This window comes from Ascaphus truei, chromosome 4 (genome assembly GCF_040206685.1).
Source record: "Ascaphus truei isolate aAscTru1 chromosome 4, aAscTru1.hap1, whole genome shotgun sequence".
NCBI classification, from domain to species: Eukaryota; Metazoa; Chordata; class Amphibia; order Anura; family Ascaphidae; genus Ascaphus; species Ascaphus truei.
The window spans coordinates 268864484-268889974 of NC_134486.1; the positions used below are offsets into that span (position 1 = coordinate 268864484).

Here is a 25491-nt window from a genome sequence, read left to right on the forward strand (position 1 = left end):
TGTGTCATGTTGAAATCTCCTGCACATATTATGTACTTGGCCTTCAGCCTATCTCTAGCTACATAGTAGCCTTTTTAACCTTATGTTATATACTTATGCGTCGTTTCTAGGGACCTTTATATATAATCTTTGTTGATTCATATCTATTGGAGTACCCAATTGGATGTATTGATTTGTACACTTGTTCAGTATGTGAGTGCTGTGACACTGTACACTCATCACTTACTAGATGCTTTCCATGAGTACACTCTTTGAATCAATTCATTCAGTGTAGGTATAAATTTATATGTCGTGTCCGGTACATCTATGACAAGACAACAAATATCTATATATCTATATACCTCACTGAGGCATAAGCTAAACATCTAACCTGCATATGCCAGTTAATTAGGATTCCCTAGACCTACATGGCAACCAGCCTAGTCTATAGGACTGGGAACTAGCTGTTTAATTTGTTTTTAAGAGTTTTGTGTTCACTGTTACCCTAATTATTTAATAAATGTTTATCTATCCATACCCTTTATCACCCCACGAGTGCTTGTTCTAAAGGGGTTCTCTCGCTTGCTTATGCAAGTACCTTATATGTTACCTTTATTTATATAGCGCCATAAATGTACATAGCGCTTCACAGTAGTAATACATATCATATAAATAACAAATAATATAAATAACAGGTCATGTGAATAAGTGCTTCAGACATAAAAGCAACATTAAGGAAGAGAAGTCCCTGCTCTGAGGAGCTTACAATCTAATTAGTAGGTAGGGAGAAGGTACAGAGACAGTAGGAGGGAATTCTAGTAAGTGCGTCTGCAGGGGGCCAAGCTTTATGTATCATGTGTCCAGGTTGACAATATATGTGAAATAAATATATATACATGATGTGCAAATCTATGAGATAAAGGAGACTTTTAGTTACATCCTTTGATCAAATAATGCCCAAGCCTGCCACCAAATGCCAAGGTAAGTCTCATAGGCAGGTCCCTACACTGACTGCAACTAGTGTTATGTGAAAATGGCCCAAATGGGGTTAAAATGTCCAAGCATGTGCTTACAGTGTACATATCTAGTGCAGTTGAAAACTGGTTAATACCAGTGAAAACACTTACATGTGAAGTGAATGGTGGTAATCCAGGGACCAACAACAGCCCACTATAAATTGGAAATGTATTACACTATATTGTGTTTTTATGTCTTTCCCACATATGTTGTGAAATCTGTAGTCCTATAAAGGAAATAAAACCGCTCATCCATATATGTATATATAAAGTATAATCATGTGAAAACAGGTGCTCAGAGGGAAAAAATAACTAATATAGCAGAGTTGATCCCAAGAGAATCAAAAAGAGCTCCCTCACAAATAGAGCACTCAATGTTGGAGTACAATGAGTAGACTAACAGTGGTCTAACAGGTAAGTGCTGTTGATAGGTCAAAATATCCCCTTGAAGAAGCGTGTAGCCCATGCGAAACGATCGTCGGGATTTGTGACGTCACAAGTGACATCATCAGAAGTGGCTGCGTCCGACTACAGAGATAGCAGAGAGACACCTTTTCAGCCAGGCTTGTATTAGCGACGGAGACTACTGTGTTTATCTCTTACCCGCTGTGGTTATATGCTCTTATTGATGGTCACACTGCACTTATTGCACAGTATTATGACTACGATATACCAAGAGAATAGAATATACCATTTCTATTTTTATGCAACATAGCGGAGCCTTCTTCATCCTTGAAGTAGCATACCTTTTCCCACCTTTATCCATCATTGTGGGAACACAGATATAATCCTAATTGAAAGCTTAGCTATACTATGAATGGGTGTATTATGTGATACATTTTACTCACTACTGAGCTGGATACACAATACCTGTTGGTAACAGGAATTTGATAATCTCTTGCTTTAATTGTACTTATTGTGACCATCTTTGCTATTTATGGGCATTGAGTGGTACTTACCTACTTATCTGTAAAATATTGAAATTTAGATAATGGACGCTTGTTGATAGCAATTTGATTTGATGAATTATCAGGATACTTACTAATATATTGCTTGATTAGCCACTTCACTATGGGGTTATTTTAATGTTTGAATGTGATATATGTGTTTTTAACCAAATTATTTGAATAAAACTTTATTATTTTTCTCCCTGGCTTTTCCGGTCATGGTAGGCTTATTTTGACCTATCGACAGCACTTACCTGTTAGACCACTGTTAGTCTACTCATTGTACTCCAACATTGAGTGCTCTATTTGTGAGGGAGCTCTTTTTGATCCTCTTGGGATCAACTCTGCTATATTAGAAATCTGCACTCCCCAATCTTTGAATACCGTTCTGCAAGGAGAATTTTGGACCATTCCACAAAGGTTTTTTTTGTGCAGCAATTTTCACTGTGGTATTGCTTATTTTTGAAAAAATAAATAAAAGAGAGATACCGGCGCCTGATCAGTCCACAATGGATGGAAGTCCAGTAGAAATAGTCCCAATTCCAAGATGTGCTACAGTCACTGAATCTTTGAGTGCTCCGTTAGGAATTCATGCAGGGGATGTGGAACATGAAATAAAAGAAGAGAGAATTTAGTGCAACACAGCTAAACAGATTACACAGACATGAAAATGCAAGCTGGCTGACACAGGGGGACAAGACAGACAGACACAACTAGACAGACAACATTAAAGCAAAGCTAGTGATAAAAGTTAATTTATTATAACTGAAAATAAAAAGTAGGACAGGTTGCTGATATGCCGCTCCGGTGGGTTAAAATCTGAATAACACTCACAGGACGGCAGATGTAGATTCGCATAAGTCAATGTGAGCCGAAATCCACGTGTGGGGTGGTCGCAGGGTTCTCAGGATGCCGTGTATTCCCTCTGTTGCTCCTTACTGGTGAGGACCGGAAATGACGTCTCCGTTGCGCCGAAACCGGAAATGACGTCGCCGGGTGTGACGTCAGGACTGGTGAATCCAGTGAAGCCTCAGGGAAATGGCGATCCACACCTCCTTGCCCCTACTTTGCTCAACAAAAGCGCTCAGCGATATAACAGCTTGTACTCAGCAAAAGTGTCCAAAATAGAATAAAACAGCCCTACGCGTTTCGTGTGGGTAACCACACTTCCTCAGGGGTTTTAAAGTTATGGCAGTGAGCCCTGGTATATATATCCTTAGCTTGGCTCCGATTGGTCTGTCAATCAGGGCAGTCAAGGGGATACACCAATTAGCTTAATAGATCACTGACATTTGATTCAGCTTTGCAAACATAAAAAAACAGCATGACACAACATTTAACATGACATAAAAATAGATAAGATAGTGGATGGATAAGTTAATGGCATAGGCAATGAACAGTAGAGTAGATAAAAATAATTACAAATATATATATATAAAAAAAGTCCCATTCAAAGGGTGCAGGAATAAAAGAAAACATACGCCTGATGTTATAAGAACGCTCCTAGCTCAAAATTGCTTATTTTTGGCACGTTTGCTTAGGCTGACTATTCACGTTGCATTTAAACAATTTACATTTAACCATTTACTTTGCTTTAATACAATTCACTTCACCTTTATAGTATTCACATTGTGTATTAACATTGCACTGAGCACTTGCACAGATTTATAATTAAATGTAGTCTTCATTCTATAGGAGGGCAGTTTACACTTTTGTTTTCTGCATGAGTATATAGAACACACATGAAGTTACCAAAATGGAGATGGAAAAATTGATATAGTTTCTGGTGGAAAACTAAGCCGCCAACCGCAGTGAGACGCAGAAAACTGGGCTGCACAACAACAGCAATTACAGCTACTGCTGCCACAGGCTACACAAAAGCAGCAACAGCAGCAGCGAGAGATTGAGAACTGGGCTGAACCACAACAGAAATTACAGCTACTGCTGCAACAGGCCGCACAACAGCAGCAACAACAGGCCGCACAACAGCAGCAATAACAGGCTGCACAAGAGCAGCAACATTAGGCCATACAACAGCAGTGAGAGACTGAAAACCAGGCAGCCTGAAGCAACAGCAACTGGAGCAGTGTTGCCTCAAGATAACAGCTCACCAGACACAGGCTCAACAGCATCTGGTACAACAGATGGGAGCTGAAACCAATGCGGATACCCCAAGTACCACAGCCTGTAACCCAGGCACTGGAGATGAGACCTGTCATTAGGCTGATGAAAATGGGACCCGATGATGAGCTGGAGACCTTCCTCATCGTTTGAGTGAGTCACGTTTTTTTCAGGGTGGCCCAAGGAGGAATGGACCATCCATCTAGCCCTGCAGTTAACAGGAGGAGCCCAGGCGGCATATCGTGCACTTGACAATACTGGATCACTCGACTATATTCAAGTCAATCAGGATCGCATGCGGATAACCAAGATACCTATCAGCATAGCTTCTGAGAAGAGTGGTATTGCCCAGATATATATTGCAAGTCCTAGCCCAACGTGTACGGGACCACTGCTCACAGTGGCTAAAATCAGAGACCCGCAGCTCCACCCATGTTGCAGAGTTAGTCGCCCTAGAACAGTTTTTGCATGTTTTGCCCCTAGGTGAAAGGGAGTGGGGTTGTCGGCATTCAGCCCATACCCTCATGGAAGCCACAAGACTTTTTAGCCACAGAACAGTCCAACGGCATGGCCCGAGGGCAGAAAGAGGGTGGGCATTAAAAAGACCCAGTACCATCAGAAAAGGCAAATTTCCTCCACCAGGCAGACGGAGGGGTCAAGTGGAGGGCTCCGGCTGCATGCAATAAGAGACATGGTATGCACCCACTAGGCCCTATTGGGGGGGTGTCCAATAGGGGTCTACAAGAGACTCCAGAATCCGAACGGAGTCGGTGTTCGCCACAGATCCTGTAGCATGTTTTTCCTGTGGTGATCTAAATTTGCACTTCACCTAAAACTATAATTTCCACCATATAAATTATTTGGATTTGCATCTGTTTATCGATATGTTTATGAATATTAATACAGATGTTTATCGCAAAAGTAATTCATGGAACACCTTTTTACGTGCTGACAGCTGCCACCCCAAGTCCTTACTAAAAAGCATACCTAAAGGTCAACTGATCCGGTTAAAAAGAATCTGCACTAACTCAGAAGACTTTTTTGACCAATCGATGGATCTTATGAACCGCTTTGAGGCCAGAGGTTATTCACGCTCAGATGTGAATAATACCTTTAAAGAAGTTAATGAAATGGATAGGTCTACATTACTACAGAATAAAAAAAGAAACAACTCTTACTCACAATCCCCAATGTTTATTATGCAGTATACCACACAAGCAAATCAAATTAAAAGCATTGTGAAAAAACATTGGGCTGTACTAGCTGGCGATCCTGTTTTACAGCAGGTTTACAATGAGGGTCCAAAATTTGTGTATAAACGAGCAAAAACAATTTCTAATTATGTCTCACCCAGATTATTCACTACAAAGATATTGGTCTCTTATCTGCCAAAGGGATGTTTTAAGTGCTTAAAGTGCAAATCCTGTAAGTATATGTCATCTAAATCTGAATTTTCCTCCACCAGTACAGGGAAGAGTTACAACATCACATCCTTTATAAATTGTAACACCACATATGTAATTTACCTACTCAGATGTGGGTGCGGTAAACAATACATAGACCGAACGATTAGAGCCCTGAAAGTTCGTATACTCGAACACTTACGTTTAATTATAAAAAAAGATGTTAATCACCCTGTTTCACTTCATTTTACTAACTGCAGTATGGATAATGTGAATAACTTCTCATATATAGGTATAGAGCACATACCATGTCCCATTAGAGGTGGGGATAGAAATGGCATTCTAGACAGGAGAGAATTATTTTGGATTTTCACTTTGAATACACGCATTCCAAATGGTCTCAATTTCGATTGGGATCTTGGACCGCTCCTGCTCTAGAAATGGTTTAATCTAAATTGATTTCTGTCATCTTTGCCTTTTTTTCCCCCCGATCTTATGAGAGAGGTATCTGTCTTTTTTAATATATACTGTTACCGTCTGAGCTCATTGATATGTTTAGCTATACTTTTGCCATATATATATATACAGTTATTACGAAACAGTAATGTATTTATGCTTAACTGAACTGTAATTCATGCTTAATTACAATATGGCAATGTATTTATGCTCAACTGAACTGCCTTGTGAAGATAACTTGTAAATTCTTACTAATTACAATTTATGCTTAATTTATGATATAGTAATGCATTCCTGCTCGATTGAATCATTTTGTGAATTTATTTGTAAATTTTTAGTAACGAATATATATCTCATGTCAAATATTGATTGTCCTCTACACTTTACTAATATCCATTCAGTATAAAGATACATAATAATCCTTTACAATTAATTATCTGAATATTCTATATGGTGACTGATTCAAACTGGAAACCATATATTGTTAATCAAGTGGCAATTTATTGTTCTTTTACGTTATGAAATACACTATTGCTCTTTATTATGTCGATAGACAGATATACAGATTCTTCCAGGTTGACACATGCCACTTATATTGTATTCTGAACTGTGGGTTCCTAGCAGATATAGAACTTGCTCAATCTATGAATGTAGCAATTGTTTGCCTCTGCTCATGAGATTAGCTCATTTCTATTGTTTGTATTTGTTTTTAATCATGTTTTAATACTTAGGTAACGTTTTTTTCATTCATATAAAGGAGTGTTACTTTGTCCATTTTTTTCTGTTTAAATAAAGTTTGTTTTATTATTACGACCCGAGCGCGCTGACGTCATACGTCCGGCGTCACGTCCTGTGTCATTCTCCTCTTGGAACCAGGAAGTGGCGCCGGATTGGTCACACCAGCGCCGAAATTAGGTATTTAAATGCACTCGTTTGGGTATTTCTATTCACCTTGATAAAGGGCCACAAGCCCGAAACGCGTAGGTGTTCTGTTTTTGTGCTTTTGATCCATTAAAACTTTTATTGTGGGAACGCACCTCTGTGTTTATTTTTACCTCAGTGGAACCAGTGCTTCGTTTTTTTATTTCCCTGCTTAGCTTCTGAGAAGAGTAGTATTGCACAGATATATATTGCAAGTCCTAGCCCAACGTGTACGGGACCACTGCTCACAGTGGCTAAAATCAGAGACCAGCAGCTCCACCCATGTTGCAGAGTTAGTCGCCCTAGAACAGTTTTTGCATGTTTTGCCCCTAGGTGAAAGGGAGTGGGGTTGTCGGCATTCAGCCCATACCCTCATGGAAGCCACAAGACAAATGGAGAACTTTTTGGCCACAGAACAGTCCAACGACATGGCCCGAGGGCAGAAAGAGGGTGGGCATTAAAAAGACCCAGTACCATCAGAAAAGGCAATTTTCCTCCACCAGGCAGACGGAGGGGTCAAGTGGAGGGCTCCGGCTGCATGCAATATGAGACATGGTATGCACCCACTAGGCCCTATTGGGGGGGGTGTCCAATAGGGGTCTACAAGAGACTCCAGAATCCGAAGGGAGTCGGTGTTCGCCACAGATCCTGTAGCATGTTTTTCCTGTGGCGAGCTATGTCACATATCTTGTCAGTGTCCCCACATGGACTGTATGATGCTCACGCCTATTTGACACAGGGGGAGGCGATAGACCCTGTCAGAACTAAATTCCTCATATCTTTGGAATTATAAAGAGTTAAGGTTGAGGGGTTGGTTGATTCTGGCTATAGCCAGACAGTAATGCAGTAGGAACTGGTTGCCTTAGATTAACTTAAAGGGTTGGCCCAGGTACGCATTGAATGTATATATGGAGATGTCAAGGAGTACCCCCGTGCCAGAGTAAAACTAAATGTGGGAGGACACTCTGAGGTTTTGTTGGTGGGAGTCGCCAAGAAACTTCCATACCCAGTGATTTTGGGTGGGAGTAAGAGGTTCTTTGACAAATTATTCACAAATTCAATTTTGTCCTTTCGGCCCCAGGGGAGGAATAATACAGAGATAATACGGCGGGGAATTGTTTCCTTTTTCTTATCCAGCGCTGTTTCTTTCCAGGTTCCGCCCCCGAAAAACCAAAAAGCAGTGCAGGATAGAGAAAAATAAAGGTGCCCCCAAGGTAGTAAAGGCTGGTACCGCTCAAGAGTTAGAGGCACCCCAAACTAGTCATAGTTCCCCAATGAGTGAAGGGGCAGTGAATAGATAACCCTCCCTTACTGGAGGTAGAGATGTTGATGGGGTGAACATTTAACCTCCACAAAAACCAGGGGAGATGTAGACAGATGGGGAAACATCCCAAAGATACCTTTTGATGCCAGTTGACCTCACTAGGTAATATTAGTTGTGGTATTGACCACCTGCATAGATTTACAATACCTCACTATTCTGGACTACAGACATTTTAGCACTATGTATGTTTTTTTCTTTATTTACATATGATTCTGCGCTCCCTGAACTACACCATTGCTATTATCTCCTGGTGTCACATTTACCCTGGTTACAGACCATGATACCCTAAAATGGCTTCATACAATGAAGGACACAAACTCCAGAGTCACACACTGGTACCTCTCTCTTCAACATTCTCCTTCCGGATACAACATAGGGCGGGGAAGTTACATGCAAATGCAGATTTTTTGTCCCGGTAAGGGGGACGGATGTTTCCAAAGGCAAGTGTGCGAGGAGCAACACTCTGAGGTTTGAGGTATATGGGGGAGTGTATAAGAGGTTAAAAACTCTCTGACTTAAGCAGGCCAGAAAAACCACATCCTATCTTGTAGGTCTGCTAGCTGATTGGAAAGGGGAGGTATAAAAAGCAAGCAGCAGACTTCCTTCTGTCTCTCATTTTGCTCTCAATCTGTGAGGAAACAGGTTGATGAGCGCCTGTCTAGGGCAGAGCCTGAACTCCATTCTCTGTACCTGAGATGATTGTGTTATTTTGCATTACTTACTTTAAAAGCTCTATTCTCTGTTTGTTAAGAGTATACTGCAACCTGCTTCCCTAGTAAGGGAAATAAAGGACTTTCATTGCAAGAAAGTGGTGTGTAAGGTCCTTTCTGACCATACCTACAGTACAAGGCCACACTGTCACAATACAGTACTCCAAGCTTATAATCGATGTGCGTAGCCTTTATGAAAGGACAAAGAAAGTCTTGCAATGCTGGTTAACTGTTTGGCTTGGGAAAAATCTGTAGCTGTATGATTTTACAACTGTCTACTAAAATCCACTTATGGAGTTCCCTAGTAGTCATGCCTACATAGATTAATTTACAAGGGCAGGACAGAAAACACACAACTCCAGATATATGGCAATTAATATAGTCCTTAAAAGTAAATGCCCTATTATTTGTACAATTCCTGAATGTCTTGACCGTAGATATGAAACCACAGCTCTTACAGAAACCACATGCAAAGGAACCAACAGAAATATCTTATCTAACAGGGGTTTCACTGAAGTGACTGCGCATCCGTTGGTTCTTTAGGTTGGGGGCCCTTCTAGAAGTCATTTTGTACATGTGAGCCCACTGCCTCTGAAATAGCAGCAACTTCCAGTAACACTCCCAATGTTTTTGAAGGATATTTCAAATCTTATATCACATCAAGATAAATCTAGCTGGAGTCTGGGTTCTAATTTGTGTATCAATAGCATGCTTAGGCAACAGGAGAGTCTATGTAGTGCATCTTTGCAACATCTCCGTTATACCCTCCTGCGAGGAACATATTTCTTGTTCCTTAGTCCCTCTAAGAAAACGATCTTCAGTTGAATAATTATGCCTTAAGTGAAGCATCTGCCCCACAGGTATCTCCCTCTTCAGGGTGTGGGGTGGCGGCTATCAAACTGGATTAAACTGTTTGTAGTAGTAGTTTTTCTAAAGACATCAGTCTAAATTTGTTTGTCTGGAGAGATCAGGATATTATGGTCCAAAAAAAAAGTATCTGTGAAGATATGAAAAGTAAGTTTAATATTGGGGTGGTTATCATTTTACGCCTCAATGCAATCATGGCACATATTGACGCCACCCTCCTATATATGTTCTCCAATGCAGCTACAACACACATTACTGTGAAATGTTCAAAATACATCACTTGAGTCTAGGTGCAAAGTTCATCTTTCTTGTCTTGCCTTCAAATATCTTCTGGGCAAACTACCTGTCTATCTGAACAAGCTCTTCACCCCTACCACATTTAGCACTTATCATCTGGGATCTGACTCCAAAAGACTGTTCATGGTCCCAAGGTTCAGCAAAGTATCTAGCTGCTCCTCCTTCTCTTACCATGCACCCCAAAACTGGAACAATCTACCGGAGACTCTCACAGCCACCACCAGACTACGTTCTTTCAAAACTAAAGCTCTCTCACATTTTAATCTGATCTGTATCTGCTACATATACCTATAATATATATTATCTCTAACTGTGCATACAATGTCTTGTATATAATGTATACCTTTTCACTTATGTATCTATGTATTTGTAACCATGTATTATTTGTCATTTTAACTCTATGCCCAGGATATACTTGAGAACGAAAGGTAACTCTCAATGTATTACTTCCTGGTAAACATTTACAAATAAATAAATATAGGAAAAAGATCTTGTCAATGTTTCAGATCCAGAGTAGAATACAACATGCTAATTCGACCATGTCTTCAACAAAGAATATTTCACCCTCCCCCCCCATAAAATTAGTATACGAGGGGGCACATGTTGCCCAGATTGCAGTATATCTAATCTGTAAATACAATTTCTCATCAAAAAGAAAATATTTGTACAGTAAAATAAAAGCTAATAACTTAATAACCAGATCTTGCCTATTACCAAATTCTAAATCATGTATTTGCAGAAAATATGTAGACACTGCCACATGGTAGAATATAATGCTTACACATCACAGGTAACAAGTAAAGTACCCTCTTGAACTTCAAGGTTTAAATTTTTATTTGCTTGTTGGTTGTAGTGTAGACTTTCTCTTCCTCTACAACCCTAAATGGAGCTTTAGATTCAAAGTCTTATCTTCTGCTTCATAAGCATTATAGTTCAGCATAGCATACATTCTCCTCTGCGAATGTGCTGCTTCATTTCAGTCACCTTTTGTGAACAGAGACTTCTGTACTGTGCAGATCAGTATTTATTCATGCTGTGGTGATCCCTGTCTCGATTCTCTATCAGCTCGCTTACTCACCGTGTTCCATTTATTTCATCTAGGAAGCGCATATGCTCTGTAATGGTGTGTTCTGCTCTATCGTTCTTGCTAAAGAATTGTTTTTTATCCTCCTCTGTTTTCAGAGTTGCCGTCTTGCATTGATAGGAGGCCATCAATTTAAAATGGAATCCCTAATTGTAAGATACCCCATTTGATTGTAGGTGCCCTGTTATTTTTCGGAGATCCCTCCATTGTTGTAGTGTTATGGGGGATAAATCATTAAACATGTTAATCTCCTCCCCCTTCAATTTGATTGTTGGAATGGTTTGTGCCTTGAGCATTATATTCATTTAATCAGAAAAATAATGTAATCTTATGACTATATCTCGTGGTGTATTGCTTTGCGCTGGTTTAGCTCTGAGGGCTCTCTATATGCTCTGTCTAGTGTGATCTGAGTTAATGAGGTATTAGCCAAAATTATCTGGAACAGTCTTTGCAGGTACAGTAGGTGTTAATTTCTTGCTGGTTACATAATTCTGGGATCCTCTTATGCATCTATCACAATTTTTTAAGTCTTCCATTTTGCAATGTATGTCATTTACTATTTTGTCTTGTTCATTTACCTTGGAAGACAGCATATCGTGCTGATCTGACCAGAGGTTCCTAACTTCTTTTTTTTTTTGCAGTCATTTCTTGCTGTAATAATGACTAGATAGCTACATTTTTGAGGTTTGTAAAGTCCAATTATTTGGTCTGTTAGGCTGCTGACAGGCCAAAGGTAGACGGAGCTCCAGAGTTAAATGGCCATTCTGCTTGGCTGCAAGCCACGCCCTAGTTTAACATTTGACTGCTTATTTTATGCTTAAGTGGTTTAATGATGCATTACGGCATATAGAAAAACAATAGCACTCAAGTATTATATATTAAAAGCACTTGTATTATGTTAAGGGAATTTTAATAGCCAAATTGCTGATCTAAAAAGCACGACTTGCTGAAAAAAAACACTAGTCTTTAAAGTGGGTCTAGCTACAGTTTTTAACCCCCTCCACCCAAGAAACAGTTTAAAATTATTTCCACATAAATCCATATGCGTCTTGCTAAGGGAGCTGTCTGCCCTTTGGCACTGAAGGGGTTGTATTTGTTGGTAAATTAATAGTAAAGGGGTTAAGGATGCAAAAAATAAAGGGGCATAATCACTGTACTGAAATAGAGCAGTGGTGGTAGGGTTCCTCTTAAACCTTTGCAACTGTAATTTTTCACTCTGTTCATGTGCTGGGCGGCCATGCTGACTGCCCACACGTAACCAGGCTGAATGGCCAGACAGACCTCCGGGGTGCGGACCTCCTTTGAAGTCCTCCTGAGGCTTGGTCTGAACCAGCATCAGCCTTCTGCTGACCTTCAGCGCTTCTGTGGCTACGGCCTCTGCTGGTTCAAAATCACCAAAATCAGTATAAGCAGAGCGTGCTTACTTATAATTTATTTGGCTTTAGATCAAACGTTTATGCACATTTTTTTTACAAAGCTCCTTTTTTTTCATATCACCTTTGAAAATATTTTAAAGCTGCAGACCAAGCAATATCCTACATGTGTTTTTTTTTTAAATAAACCAGTTCTGTACTATGAGAAAATACTTGTAGTGTGTTTTAAAAAAAAAAAAACAACTCTGAATGACATTTTAAATCTATTATAATGTAACATGCATCTTTTGTTTCTATAGCAACCATATACAAAGTCACATCCGACATCACTTCCTCGTCTTAAAAAGGCTCTAGCTCACCACTTTTTGAGCCCTGCCTTTCCTCTAGCAGTTGACTAATTATATCTAGTGACTGCCTGTCACATGTTCTTCCCCACAGAATTTTGCATCTATGGTCCTCTTCTGCTGCACTGACAGCCATTTAGTGAACCCCTGAGTCGAATCTTCACCGATCGATCACATGAGAACGGATCGATCGGCAACTTAGCTAATTACTTATTACTGTGTGGATTGTATTGATGCACATATTAAAGGGATTTAAAAAACAATAAAAACGGCTGCTTCGACTGCTTTTTAAGATATTTTTCTCAGAGGCCTCATAAGTCTATATCTATAATGTGTAATTTATCGTAACTGCTTTTAGGGTATCACCAAGAACAAAATATACTTATTTTTTCTAACTGCCAGAATTGTGAACAGATTTTCTGAAAAGCAATATTGCATGTTTCAGGATGCAAAGAAAAACATTACTTAGGTGACTATTTAATATATTTACTGAGACTAAAGACTGCATTTTTAGGGGTATAATCTAACTTTATAATTACGCAACAAATGTTTATAATTTCATTGGTTCTGCACAAGTGTAGATTTCTTGCAGACTGATACTTTTTAATGAGTAATTGTTATATTTGTTCATAATTATTAAATATGTAGAAAATGTTAACACATTACAATTTTTATTTTCATATTGGGTTCTAGAAAGATGCTGTTTTCTAACATTTTTCATTTATTTTAATACACATACTTTTGCACATTAAAATGGGAAAGGGCAAATAAAGGAATATATAACAAAAATACTTACGACCCAGGGCTAGAAATACTAGAAATACTAGAAAGGCATGTTTGTTCCCGTGTCCACATTATTTATTATTTGTGCACTAAATAATGTATTATGATTAGTCCTATCTCATGTAATGCAGATGCATTCTCATCATGAATATTCATACAAAGATGGTTCTAACCTATACTTACTGAGCTAATATCATATTTAACCTATGTATTTATCATTTTTGCTACTGTTCATATTTTGTAAATAAATACATGTTTATAATTATTAATTACGGAAGTGACGTAGGAGATTGGAGTCTCAATGTTTGAGCTGGAACATCAGTTACTGCTATTCCTGCCATGCAACTTGCAGTAGTACATGCTCGTTTTATACCTGCTAAATGTGAGTGGGATTGCAACATGTTATTGTTTTCTAATATTTTTTTGTACGATCTACACTATGTCCTACTTTTTTTATTTGAGTGAGTTGTGAGACACTATGCAAACGTGAACCTAGGAGTGAAAGAAAATATTCATCTCCTGAAACATCAAACATTTAAAACAATGCAAGTTTTCTTCTGATCAAATGTGAGTGCATAGAGTGAGACATTTTCATAAGTGTTTCACATCTACAACTGTACTTCACTTTATCATTTTTTTTTCTATTTTTGGGATAAAATCTTGTACTCCACCAACCTCAGGTAACCAGTATTCATAATATTAGCGGCTTTTTACCATACCTGCTAATAATTCTGGTTGTATTTAAAACATTGTGCATTACTAATTTGTTTATCATCACATTTTCTAGCAACCATTGCAATGAGATAGTTCACATGGTTTAAACTATTTAAAACAGTTCCAGAAAGAGCTCAAATATAGAAGAGCACAATGAAAATAATCTATGCAATTTGCTTCAACATATATGTAACTTGTTTTTTTGCTAATTTAAATAATCAAACTAGCACAACATGTTTTTTTTTTCTTTCTGTAATATGGTAAATATTCTCCTAAATGGGCATTCCTCTATATACTTGAAACACTTAAAGTAAGAACCAAAACGTTATTTATTTGTATTTATATGAAAACTAATCATATATAACTAAAAACATATTGACCTACAACTGGATGAAGCAATAATTCTTCAAGGTTAATGCAAACATTTTCCTTTACTTAGTTATAATTACATAATGTAGCAATTGAATATTACTTTGTGGTTGGTAAATTTGTTTGCAGATATGGATACATATAATGGATCAACATGAAAGTTATTTATATATGAAGTTTATACACTCTGTTTACATTTCCTACAACTGTCGCCTTCATTTTATTCCGAAAATGTGATAACTACCTGCAAACATAACCTTGCTTTCTCTGAAAAGTTCACTACAAATGTCATTGTCTTTAAGTAATTCAAATAACAATTTATACCTTGATATTTTAATCCTAAATAAACACATAAAGAAATTATTCAAGTTTTATCCATGCACAAAATATCAGAACCAGATGGGGCTTTTGTTTTAGAAGAGATATGCAAATTGGTATCAATTTATTTTCATAATTAAAATACAACAAAACATCTACGTATAATATCTACATAGTGCCATACGTAAACATTTACCAAGAACACAGCTTCTTCTGACACCAACACTGATACAATATATCATGAAATACACTTGACCACTTTAAATTTAAAGAAACATAAGTGTCTTTTGTTGTAAAGATACAATCTGACACTGATCTTCATCAAATTGGAAAGACCCACAGTTAGTTCCCATTGATCTTTGCTCTATACGCAGTGTACCCAGTGAAGCTTACAAACAAAGCTGAATGTGACTCTGTGCCACAGTAACACGGTGGATCAGTTTACTGTTTTCCCAGCTGCAAGAGTATTAAATGCTAACTACATCCAATTCTGTGGTCATTGTACTGTGTCTAACCACACTCCCAGCCAAATGTTAGATCTGTAGCAGACAAATACCTATCCTTCCTTTAGGTAAGACAATAATAAGCACATGCCTTCTTGCTGTCCAATTATCAACCACATACCTTATTTATATTACTATTATTCACTAACTTTCATTTACTTATTACAACAATGTTCTGTTTTGTGTCAGTTGAACCAATTACTCGCATGTAGAAAAACCACAGTTTATTAAATAGTAAGCACATAGCCATGTGAGCAGGAAGGCTACCAACTCACCGCGTTTATAAACATGCATGCTCATTATCCTTCAAATGTAATTCTCATTTCTGCTGAAAATTCTAAACAACCAAAGCAACAAAAAAAAAAAGCACATCACATATATTCCAGTGACGGAACTGAAGTTGAATGAAAAAGACCTTAGGCAGTTTTTGAATCAAACAGTTCATAGGGTTATTGATCTACAACAACAGTGTTGTAAAGCAAAGGAGATGTAAACATGGCAGGGTAAGTAGATAGATAATAGAGGAAGGGTGGGGAAGAAAGAGACACAAAAAAGATTTTATTTGTGCCTTTGACTACAGTAGATGTTTTTACTTTGATTAATGCAGTATAATAGTGTTTATACTGTACAACTCCATTTACTGTATGTCAGTGAAACTGTACAAAGACAACCGAGATGTACAGTTACATCCGAAAAAGCACAAATGTGATTATGGTATGAAAAATATCCTGCATCTTGTTCATCAAAAGGGAACTTTAGTTAAACCTGCTGGAAGTTACTTTATCACAATCTTTTGAAGATTCCACAGTATAGTTAATGTGATTCAATACAGTTTAAAGATGCTTTGTAACATGTACATCTTACTTCTTAAAAATCATTAAGCCTATATATTGTAACATATTCATCAGTAAATTAGATTTTTACAATAGCTGAAAGCTATCAGTAATAGAAGGAACAGTATACGAGCAGAGGTTTGTCCTCACTATACAGTATATAGTGAGCTTGCCAATGCACTTCAAAGTTAAAATGAACTGTATTTTGCACTGAGAACTTGTCCGTTCTGATAAGAAAATTACTTATTCAAGAGATTTGATTCAGGTTGTTGATCTCAGCCACGAGTGCACACATGAATAACACCAACACCAGTTGTTATTAGTAATTATAGGCTAAAGCTGTAAAATTACGGGCATTATTGAAATCCCTGCTCTCTGATTGGTTAAAATTCTGGGCATTATTCATTCTGTAATGCCTGGAATTTTTGGCAGCTTGCCAAGTGTTTTTTTCTAGCCAATCAGCTTTTCCTTTTTTCAGAACAGCTCTGAGATAGGGCAATGGATTGGTCAAGAGGCAGGAACAGCTCTCAGATAGGGCAGGGGATTGGTCAGGAAGCAGCAGCCAGGCAGTGACTCCTCCCCCTCCCTCTGTGCACAGAGCCACTGAGGAGGACGTAGAGAGTGTAGCTGCAAAGTAAGTGTCTGTCTGCAGAGTTTGTTTGTAGCTGCAGTTTCTATCTATCTAGTGTGTGTGTGTCTGCTGCAGAGTTTGTGTGTGTGTGTGTCTGCTGCAAAGTTTGTGTGTGTGTGTGGCTGCTGCATAGTTTGTGTGTGTGTCTGCTGCAGAGTTTGTGTGTGTGTGTGTGGCTGCTGCAGAGTTTGTGTGTATGTGTATCTGCTGCAGTGTGTGTGTGTGTAGCTGCAAAGATTGTGTGTGTGTGTGTAGCTGCAGAGTTTGTGTGTGTGTGTAGAGCTGCAGTGTGTGTGGTGCTGTTGTGTGTATGTGTGTGTAGCAGCAGAGTTTGGATGTAGCGGCAGTTTGTGTGTTGTGTGTGGCGTTGGTGTGTGTGTGTAGAGCTGCAGTGTGTTGTGTGTGTGTGTGTGTACACAGAGGGGCGGCAGTGTGTGATATAGATATCTGCAGTGTAAGCATATATAGAGGTGCTTTCATGTATTTACCATTTTATTTTTATAAAAAAAATCTATATAACTATACAAAAGTGTCTACTATTTATGAAAAAAGCCTACATTTAGCCTATAATAGTAATAATCCCATCAGAACAGGGCATTAATGGCCAATAATGCCCTGTCTGGGTTAAAGTCCCTCGGCTTTGCCTCGGGCCTTCAACTCTTCCAGCCAGGGCATTATTGGCCAGTAATGCCCTGTTCTGAGGAGATTATTACTTAAATATAATTTATTGGTTACTTAGCTTTGAGTATAAATAATCATTCTATGACACTCAGGATATCACTCACGATGTCATCAATAACCGGGGGATCCCCATCATTTCTTCTATAGAAATGCCTGGTAAATATATTCCTGTGATCACATTTGTACTTCGCACAGTGCTGAGAACACCTCCAGTTAGGCACAGTTGAGGGTCTGATTCTTACATGCCGGACAAACCTGATCAGGGAAACACATCAATGCATTCTGCTAACATCCCAGACCGGGAGGCGAGGGGAGAACGCTCTTCTAGTGAGCTTCTCATAACAATCTATTTCAGCTAGTAAAATGTAGTTTTCCACAACACAGCAAAATAGACAACATTTAACTATATCTTAGAAACAAAAATTAACCCATCATGCACCTTAGTCATCAGAAACACAAGAAAACTAAATTCTCATTACATTGTCTGTATGAAATATTTTGGATTTTAGAGGGAAATAGCACAGTAAATACGAATCAAGCAAAAATATAAAAATTATATGATAACGAATAATGCAAATCTCAATAAAGGTTACTGGACTCATTCCACAGAAGCCATTCTTTATTAAAACTGGAATTCCATCTCAAATGCATTTACAGAAGTCATATAATGATTTAAGCTGGTTTCCCAACCCCAATGCTAACCTTTTCTTTTTCCATAGTTGTGAAAGATGAGGGAGTGGAATGATGCTTTTAATAGGTACAGGAGGAATGCAAAATTGCACAAATATACTGACAACCAGGTTCCAAAGGACCAGAAGTTAAAAAAAGAAATTTATTTTTGCAACTCATGGCAATGATGCATTCATATAATTAAACTGCTGCATTAAAAAAGAAAATCAATCAAAGAAGTATATGTATATATTTTTTACTTTTAGTGTATTTCTGTTAACCAGATGCTATGGTAGATTTCTCCCAAGATATTTATCTATACTTTTTTTGCGATATAAATGTATGGAGGTTTATAGAACCTTATCTTTGGGTGGTATAAATTATTACACCTCTAAATATTCATCACCATTTCCGTGTGAAATAAATATATCCATTACCTGAACCAAACAGCCAAAGAAAGTAAAATAAGTCATTAATAAGATCAATTGTTTTCTCCATGAAAAGAAACACATTCAATTTTCACAAGATACATGCACATCAGGGACATTGTCATTGATATGTGTAAGTGGGAATGCCGCAATAATCAGTTTCAAAAGCAATTTGCTAGAGACTATTATGGATACCAACTTTTGTGAAGAATCTGCTTTAAGTTCCACAACTTTTCCATACAAAAACTAATATGGCAGCTGGCATTTAACTACATACTGTGCTCGTATTTAGATACATTTTTATTATCAGTATATAGGCAAAGAAGAGTGGTTAGCCGTGTTTGTCCTTTCTTCCATGTGGCAAAACAACAACGGTGGGAGAAGGTGTAGGTGATGTAGTACTTTCTATTGGACCAACAAATAGTTCATATGTTACCAACTTTCAAACCTCTCAGGATTCTTCATCAGACTAGCAGAAATATAGAGACCGAGGATATGATCAGTATAAAGTATTATATTTGTAAACCATTTGGCATTCTCTCGAACAATTGTACGTGATACCATTTATTAGATACATAATGTGTGCAGGATTACAGAGCAATTACAGGGATAGTTCACCTAGAGACTTCAATATGATAAAGCAGTCCCTGGGAAAGACTGAGACATTTCAGGCGATATGCAAAACGTTACATAGACAGTGATGTTTTAACTGACATGAGAGCCTTTCATACTGTATGTATCATGTGCTTACCTTTAAGTGATTGTTAGTGCATATTAGTGTATGTATCAAGGCAACAAACAGATAAACTTTGATATATCATTTTCTGCTGGAGGGTTTATCAATTTTTAAATACAAATATACTGTTTAAAGCGCTAAACCTAATGCTAATACTACAGTGCTGTGCACTAACTAAACTAAGCAGCCTGGTGATCTATCGAGACATCTCTATTATCTCTAACTAATTAAATATACACAAAAATAGATGACATAACCCGGCGCTAAAATATGTGAAAAAACAATAAAAAATGAAAAAATGAAAAAATATTGTATATATAGTCCCAAATGGTGCCAAGTGATGAAATGATAGTTCAATGGTTACAACCTTAAAAGTCCGGTTGGGCACAGACTCAGTTCACAGTTCATCAAAACAGATGGTTCTTCTCATATGTTGTACTTGATCCTGCATATTAAAGATATCAAGCAGAGAACAAACATTGCGCAGTATATCGAGACAAACAATAATATTTCCAAATAGTGATGTATATCTGAATTGCCTACTTACTAGAAGTGGCTAGATCACATGCAGGGGAGAGAATCTGTTCTTTAAACCTTCCTTCCCTTGAAGCCTCTTGATGTCGCACGAACCCCTCGTGGTGTTCCTGGCCTCCGTGGGTATAGAAGAGATCCTTCTGCAGCCCCTGTCTTCAGGAATCCTGTACCTCTTACTCCGTTTAGGGAACAAAAAGAAGAAGGACAGAGGATTGCGCAGCACAATAAATCTTTAATGGCACTTGCCCAAAACCACGATGAAATACTCACAAAAGAAGGTGAGTTAAAATGCAATAAAAAGGTGCTCGGCCCAGCACACACACACAGCCGCCTGAGTCACTGGTAGTCCGCTCCGGTACCGCGTGTACCTCGCGTGTATCCGGCGCTCTAGTGTGACGTCACTATCTTCCGTAAGACTCGCGGCTGGGATGACTGGGACACTGCTCCTTAGGCTCCTCCCAGTCTCTGCCTGCATTTGATTTTTTTCTTTTTTCCTGTTCCTCCTCTCTTTCCTCGGAAACGTCTGCCCGTGATCTTTTTCTTTCTATCTCCCTGGGTTCTTGCCACTCTCTCCTGCTCTCTCTTTTGGCTTCGTGAAAGGGCTTGTGACCTCTGCGTTGCTTGTTAAAAATGGTTCATGTTACTTGAGACAGAAATCCCCAAGCTTCCCTGGCTGGAAATTCATGGAGTTGTATGTTGATGTTTATTCATAGATTAAGGAAGAGGTTTGTCATCAGTAGTTTCAATAATATAATATATCATTATTATCATTATAATACCATCCAAATATTTTCTTCCAAACCAAACGACGTTTTGCATTATAGGTTTTCAGGCACTAGCTACAGGGCTGCGGTTTAGATCTATCCAAATCAACAGAGTTTGGGGGAAGGGGGCTCAGATTTTGATTCCCCAGTCCCAACTATCCTATCTCTCAGGATAGTTGGGACTGGGGAATCAAAATCTGAGCCCCCTTCCCCCAAACTCTGTTGATTTGGATAGATCTAAACCGCAGCCCTGTAGCTAGTGCCTGAAAACCTATAATGCAAAACGTCGTTTGGTTTGGAAGAAAATATTTGGATGGTATTATAATGATAATAATGATATATTATATTATTGAAACTACTGATGACAAACCTCTTCCTTAATCTATGAATAAACATCAACATACAACTCCATGAATTTCCAGCCAGGGAAGCTTGGGGATTTCTGTCTCAAGTAACATGAACCATTTTTAACAAGCAACGCAGAGGTCACAAGCCCTTTCACGAAGCCAAAAGAGAGAGCAGGAGAGAGTGGCAAGAACCCAGGGAGATAGAAAGAAAAAGATCACGGGCAGACGTTTCCGAGGAAAGAGAGGAGGAACAGGAAAAAAGAAAAAAATCAAATGCAGGCAGAGACTGGGAGGAGCCTAAGGAGCAGTGTCCCAGTCATCCCAGCCGCGAGTCTTACGGAAGATAGGGACGTCACACTAGAGCGCCGGATACACGCGAGGTACACGCGGTACCGGAGCGGACTACCAGTGACTCAGGCGGCTGTGTGTGTGTGCTGGGCCGAGCACCTTTTTATTGCATTTTAACTCACCTTCTTTTGTGAGTATTTCATCGTGGTTTTGGGCAAGTGCCATTAAAGATTTATTGTGCTGCGCAATCCTCTGTCCTTCTTCTTTTTGTTCCCTAAACGGAGTAAGAGGTACAGGATTCCTGAAGACAGGGGCTGCAGAAGGATCTCTTCTATACCCACGGAGGCCAGGAACACCACGAGGGGTTCGTGCGACATCAAGAGGCTTCAAGGGAAGGAAGGTTTAAAGAACAGATTCTCTCCCCTGCATGTGATCTAGCCACTTCTAGTAAGTAGGCAATTCAGATATAAATCACTATTTGGAAATATTATTGTTTGTCTCGATATACTGCGCAATGTTTGTTCTCTGCTTGATATCTTTAATATGCAGGATCAAGTACAACATATGAGAAGAACCATCTGTTTTGATGAACTGTGAACTGAGTCTGTGCCCAACCGGACTTTTAAGGTTGTAACCATTGAACTATCATTTCATCACTTGGCACCATTTGGGACTATATATACAATATTTTTTCATTTTTTCATTTTTTATTGTTTTTTCACATATTTTAGCGCCGGGTTATGTCATCTATTTTGGAGGGTTTATCAAATTGAAAACATTTAGGGGCCTATGCAGAGAGCAGCGAATTTTAAAATTGGCGAATTTATTAAAAAGTAGCTTTTTTGGAGAGTTTTATTCTCCATATGCAGAAAAGTGCGAATTCTGCTATGTTTAACATGGATGCGTGTGGCGAGTTTAAATTGGCGAGATGCGCGCTTCAGAAACGTGTAAAAACAAATTCGCGCCTTTTTTTTCCCTTTGCAATGGCCGCGAGCGGCAGCTTCTTGCCAGTTTTTTCTGGCGAGGCAAAAAGGAGACAATCGCGCCATTTTATTGGCGCGAACAGCCGCTAGATGCCGTTCGCGCCTCTCTGCATACGGATATTTTTAAAACTGGCGAGATTGAGGTTCTCGCCAGCCGCGAGGCGAGTTTTACAAATAGAAAAGAAAAATTGGCGCGTTTTTCGGAACTCGCCATTTTCTGCTGCTTTCTGCGCGATTTTCTCCAAAAAATGGCGAATTTCGAAATAGCGCTGCTCTCTGTATAGGCCCCTTAATGTTTGATGATCAATAATAATGTATAATGATTAATTAGATTGTAAGAAGTTTGGGGCCGGGACTCATTTTCCCCATTGTTTACTGTTATGTACAGACATTACCAAAGTTATTGCATCCCGTGGCATGCTCCTATTTGTGAAAAGGTGCCAAAGCGTCCCCCCCTCATCTTGGGTAAGGTTAATTTAAAACAATGGCTGCTTCACCCGCTGTTGTGTTGTGTATGTCCCAGTGCAGGTTGCTATGAGTTGCAATAACTATGACTACATCTGTATTATTCACTTATTGTATTGTTATTCCTGAATTATGTCTTTATATCATTCCTCTAAAGGGTTGCCTACACTAACTAGCACTTTATAAATTAAAAATACAATACAAATATTTTTTAAGAGAGGGTAAAATCATGAATAGAAATTCAGAATTGTATACAACGTTGAATAACAGCTGCATAACAATTTTACCCTAATGCCACCTATCCCCAAATCGCAAGAAGAGGTACAAGTGGCAAGATAAGAGGAAAGGATCTTCAAACAATGACATGACAGTCGAACACCTACATTGCCCTAATGCTTTGGCCGTCCAATCCAAATCCCTCAAATAAATACAGCCACTGCTTTATTAACATTAATAAATAAAACATACTGTACATTTACTCAATTTAGATTGTAAGTTCTGTAGGGCAGCAGTTTCCTATTTAACATTGTTTAACACACTTGTGAAACAATGTATTTGGTGGTTCAGCTACTTGTGGTCCCATGACAGTGGTGGCCGTGACACCAAAAGATTAATGCTGTGGGGTTCCATTGAGAAGTATGACCCTTTGCAGTTTCATGGCACCAGACAATGTCCACTGTGCCACAGATCCACGATGGAGACCATAGAGTCCTCAAATTTATGGGCATTGATCACACAAACCTGGGTTCAAGAGGTGATGATTGGGATCAAATACTTTTGAAACGTGAGGCGAGGTGGATTTTTAATCTAGATACCTTTTCCCCCAATGGGCTAAATGAGGGCTTCATGTTCACACCATTTATTTAACACTCTGCAATATTCGATCAATAGGATGGCCTTTCTAACTCTAATACCTCTGAAGTTCATGTCTATATCATCTACGTTTTGTATGTACTGTATGTATGTATGTATGTCTTTATTTATATAGTGCCATTAGGTTACATAGCGCTTCACATTAGTAATACATGTGACAATCATATAAATAACAAATAATATAAATAACAGATCATGGGAATAAGTGCTTCAGTCATAAGAGTAACATTTCGGAAGAGGAGTCCCTGCTCCGAGGAGCTTACACTCTAATTGGAGGCGAGAATGTACAAAGACAATAGGAGGGCATTCAGGTAAGTGCGTCTGCAAGGGGCCAAGCTTTATGTATCATGTATAGTATTAGCCACGGTGCTACTCATATGCTTCTTTAAGCAAGTGTGTCTTAAGGTCGGTCTTAAAGGGGGATAGAGAGGGTGCTTGTCGGGTATTGAGGGGAAGGGCATTCCAGAGGTGCGGGGCAGTCAGTCAGAAATGTTTAAGGTGGGAGAGGGCTTTAGATACAAAGGGGATAGAGAGAAGACATCCTTGTGTAAAACGTAAGAGTCGGGATGGTGCATAACGAGAAATTAGGGCTGAGATGTAAGTAGGAGCAGAAGAGTGTGAAGCTTTAAAATTGAGGAGGAGAATTTAGTTTTATAACACTCCAGCTACCATGTACACACATACAGTATTCATAGACAACCAACACTTCTTATTAATATAGGACAACTATCTACCTGTCAACAGTATCGGCAGTGCCCTGGCAGTTTATCATCAGAGGAGTATGAAACCACTCAAACAACTATTATTTATTTATAAAAATTTTTACCAGGAAGTAATACATTGAGAGTTACCTCTCGTTTTCAAGTATGTCCTGGGCACAGAGTTAACTATGGTATAAGCAGCATGCACCCAGTATATTCACACTATGAACCACTCAAGCTCATACTTTGTATTTATTTCCCATAAGCTTAGAAGTATACATACTGCACCGACACACTTTATTCGAGCAAATACCCGGTATGTACCTGGCAGATACCTGGAATGCGCCGCTCCTCACCTCTGACAAGCCCCGTTGCATTTGCCTTCCCAGCCTGGGTTCATGCCTGGCTGATGGGCGGCTGATCTGTTAAATGATAATGATTAGGATTTAATAGGCTGCAATGCTTCGCGTGTCTACCAGATGGCATAAATTCATGAATTGTAATGCAGTATATATATATATACTGTGCAGTATTGCAGCCAGAGGGAATAAAATGCTTCAATCCCTGCCTGGAAAATAACTCAATGCACTCGGGCAGAAAACAGTCACAAACCTCAATACACCCGGGTATACCCGAATTCGTGGGACTAGCCGAGCTCGAATAAAGTGTGTCGCCAGTGTACAGTATACACATGGATGGCCAATATTATGAGCATAGAACAAATACTTACCTGTCCAAAACAGCCTAGCAGGCTGTTCATCATTTGAGCATTGAATATTAATATAGGACAACTATATACTTGTCCATAGTATCAGCATTGCTCTGGAAGTCTATTATTAGAGGAGTATGAAACCACTCAAATGACTATGGCATGAAAAATCTTCAGTACCCAGATTAATCTGTGAACCTATAATTTAAATTGATAGTATCAATTTGCTAACTCTGACCACGGTGTCAGCGGTTCTTATATATTGAGGAATTATCTCGTATATAGTATCAATTGTCTTGACACACCTTTAACTAGGCAAC

At 38.8% G+C, this 25491-nt stretch overlaps 1 protein-coding gene across 1 annotated transcript in view; it reads left to right on the forward strand.

Moving 5' to 3' along the window:
* The first annotated feature begins 932 nt into the window (after positions 1–932).
* Positions 933–25491, forward strand: part of LOC142492375 (uncharacterized) — a 70862-nt gene continuing 46303 nt past the window's right edge. Inside the window, exons 1-3 of the mRNA XM_075595022.1 lie at positions 933–960; positions 3742–4077; positions 4970–5146. Of these exons, the coding sequence (XP_075451137.1) occupies positions 933–960; positions 3742–4077; positions 4970–5146 (541 nt within the window). The remainder of the gene's footprint in view (positions 961–3741; positions 4078–4969; positions 5147–25491) is intronic.